The sequence below is a fragment of the Rutidosis leptorrhynchoides genome, chromosome 10 (assembly GCF_046630445.1).
Source record: "Rutidosis leptorrhynchoides isolate AG116_Rl617_1_P2 chromosome 10, CSIRO_AGI_Rlap_v1, whole genome shotgun sequence".
Classification (NCBI taxonomy): domain Eukaryota; kingdom Viridiplantae; phylum Streptophyta; class Magnoliopsida; order Asterales; family Asteraceae; genus Rutidosis; species Rutidosis leptorrhynchoides.
In genome coordinates, this window is record NC_092342.1 from 99402352 (window position 1) to 99405814 (window position 3463).

General features: G+C 35.4%; 1 protein-coding gene across 1 annotated transcript; it reads right to left on the reverse strand.

Annotated features, from left to right (window-relative positions):
* Nucleotides 1-744: 744 nt before the first annotated feature.
* Nucleotides 745-1661, reverse strand: LOC139870482 (uncharacterized). Its single transcript, XM_071858280.1, has 2 exons — nt 802-1661; nt 745-754 (listed from the first exon to the last, which is right to left on the reverse strand). The coding sequence occupies exons 1-2, from the start codon at nt 1659-1661 to the stop codon at nt 745-747; spliced, it is 870 nt and encodes a 289-aa protein (XP_071714381.1).
* Between the last annotated feature and the right edge of the window lie 1802 nt (nt 1662-3463).

A 3463-nucleotide genomic window follows, 5' to 3' on the forward strand; every position in this document is an offset into this window, starting at 1 on the left:
ATTGATCATCCCATCAAATTTCTCTACATCAAACCTCATTGGACTGAACTTCGACATCGTATCCGTATCCTATAAACAACACTTTCTCTGATTTTGCTCACGTTTCGAATAGCCAAAAGATGTAGCAGGTAGCCAGGACCCTTTAAATCGGAAATCCACAACTAGGCCACTAACAAATCCAACTATTACTACGAATCAGAAAAAATATTGTCTAACCAGATACCCTATACGATCAATAGAACTCGTTTCTGATGTGGACGATCCACTCACGTGGCAACCACAGAGCATACTTCGACTCCTATAACCGAGACCCCCGTCAAACCTGACGCTCTGATACCAGTTGTTGGGAAATTACGGTCTCACTAATTCCCACCACCCAGCCCAACAATAATAGTAAAGAAATAAGAACAATACACAACACAAGATTTAACGTGGAAACTCCAAAACAGGAGAAAAACCACCGGCCCCCAAAGAGAGAAAATACACTATATCACAAATTGTTACAATGATATAGACGACTCTCTTAAGCCAACTACACTCTCCAAAATATTTAACTAATACAACTCTCAAACAAGGGTAAGAAAGAAAGAAATAATCAAATACTTAAAGTGTATTGATTGGTGCAATTTGGAAGTGAGGCTTAACACTCCTTTTATAACCAAGTCACCTCCTTCCAAGTTCTTCCTCCCACCTATGTGGGATAACATCCATTTTACCAATATAGCTAGCAACCATATTCATCTTCTAACCAAAACTATAACCAACAACTCAATCCTTTTGAAGCACCCATCTGATACATGCCATTCTTTTCCACACACTGTACAGGTTTCTTTGGTTTCAACACGTTTGGTATCCCTTGGAGCGAAACTGTGTTGCTTTTGTCCTTTAATTCCTTCTTTTCGTGTCAGTGTCCATGTTTTAAAGGCAGCAGCATCTTGGCTCGGTCTCTTTTCTGTTGAGATGCTTCTTTGTCGTTCATCTTCGGCTACTAGGTGGTAGGCGTTCCCTAGGTTTGGTAGAGGATTCATGGCAAGAATTTGAGTTTTGATTACAGAGAATTGATTATCAAGTCCCATGAGAAACTCGTAAAGTCGTTCTTTTTCTTTCAACATGACAGAATTCTTCCCAACATCAAATGTACAGAGACCGCAAGTACACTTTGGTATAGATAAAATCGAGTCTATCTCATCCCAAAGTCCACGCAGCTTTGTGTAATAAACCGAGATGGTGGTTCCATCTTGATGGGTCATCGATAGGGTTTGCTTTAATTCATACGCTCTAGGAGCACTTTCTTTACCAAATCTCTCTTTTAAATTATTCCAGATTTCAGAAGCAGCATTGGCATATTTAACGCTGCTTCGAATTTCTTTCTCCATCGCGGTGGTTAGCCACCCTTTCACCATAGCATCACATCTCATCCATAACATGTATTCTGCTGCTGTTTGTTCTGGCCTTTTTAGAGACCCATCAACGAAACCGACCTTGTTCTTGGCAAAGAGAAAATTCATCATCTCTTGTGACCAATCGGCATAGTTGTTATCATTGAGCGTTTCATTAACCTGCATCTGTTTTGGATAATCAGAAGCATGTATGTAGAAGGGTGAATTTGTATCTGGGGTTGTTTCGGTTTTCTTGCCAGAAGTTTCATCACCTCCTGCCATTGGAACGGCAGTTTGTTATTTTTTTTTTTTTTTAGGTTTAATTGGCTCTTGATGCCATATAGAATTGATAGGATCGTAATAATTTTCATTAAGCAAACTGTGTATATATACACACACAAAATAGAACTCCTAAACTTGAGGAATAAGTTTAGGATAAATATAGAATAAAATAAAATCCTATTATAACTCTAATTCAAGATATTCCAATAAAACAACATCAATTCACGTTACCAACGCACTACAAAATAATAGTGGTAATTTGGATTTCCTATGTCGTATTTATATGTAGTGAATGAAAGTATAAGCCTATGAATTCTTTTTATTAATCCTTTTTGGCAAAAAAATTAGTATTTTAACCGCTGTTACATATATAGCCAAGATCCTAAAATGAAATTTTTATTATTCGCTGTTCGTAAAGACAATTAACACTGTTGTCTTTGCAACCACTGTTAGTAAAGACAGTTCTGACTATGGTGTTGAAATTAACACTTGGTTATCCTTTTTACTAACACTATGTGTTGAGAATTACAATATAGCATCCCAAAACACTATGTGTCCTTTTTACCTGACGCTAAAAGGACCCGATCAGCAGCGTCGATGGCAAACGTTGTAGGCGATAGCAGCAGTGGCGATGTTGGAGGAGGGAACGGTAGTTGTCTCTATCGTCAGAAGGTTCTAGCCAGAGTGAAGAATGGGGAATGTGAAAAGGGATACGGAACAAATATATGAAGAAGCAAAAAAGCAGAAGAAATTTTTAGGTATGTGTGTAAAGACGAAAATACCCTTTAGGCATTAAAATAATCCTATGAACAATATTGGCTCATGCTCTAATGATAAAATTATAAAATTAAATTATAATTATTTTTAGTAGTTATTATTATTAATAAATATTAACTATTAGTTATATTTAATTATATTTATTATTTATAAATTATGTAAAGTTGCGGGTTATAAACAAAATTTTAAATTAATAAACATGTTAAGAAAAGCTATTTACTATCGAAAACGTTTTAATAAAGAAGGTCCCAAGATGCTCTAAGTTCAGGATTCGAAACAAATTCGATGAGTTTTAAGAAAGTCGCATTTTGTAAACCTCTCAAATTACAAAGTCAAAGGTAACATCTACTTTGAAAAATCTTCTCAAATTACAAAGTCAAAGTCAACGTCAACATTTTTTAAAGGCAAAATTTATAAAAAGACACCTTGCTAGCGAGCAACTAGAAAGGACTAAAAAACGATTACAAAAGCATTACAAGCCAAGAGTCAAGACAAACATTACATTTTCTTCTAGCTACAATCCAATTATACGACCAATTACAAATTAAATCGAAGATGAGACTTTTCTTCAACGACTTTGAAGCAAAGATACCGTTATTGCGATAAATCCAAAGATGCCATAAACAAGTCGCAATAATCACATTTAGTCTTTCTTTCAAAATCTTCGAAGCGTGCCAAGAATCAAACCATGCTATCCATTTGGACCAAGGATTAAAACACAGAAGATGATTATTCACTCAAATTAAATTCTTCTCCAAACCACAACAATACAACCAAATAGATCATGAAGGACTCACGATGATCACATGAAATGCAACTTATATCATTAGTGTTAGCCGTATGTTTTGTATAGCCCAATGGGCCTCTTAGTTCATATGTTATTAGGTTTATGTCCTATATATGTATGGTGTACGTAGCATATTGGAGCAAGCAATAACGATTCAGTTTTCCTATTATTCTACAATCTATATTATTCTATAATCTAACATGGTATCAGACGCTAGAAAACCCTAATCTATTACCAT

Bases quoted from the DNA above. Each gene is read 5' to 3' on its own strand.
- LOC139870482 (XM_071858280.1), bottom strand. From the start codon at position 1,661: ATGGCAGGAGGTGATGAAACTTCTGGCAAGAAAACCGAAACAACCCCA.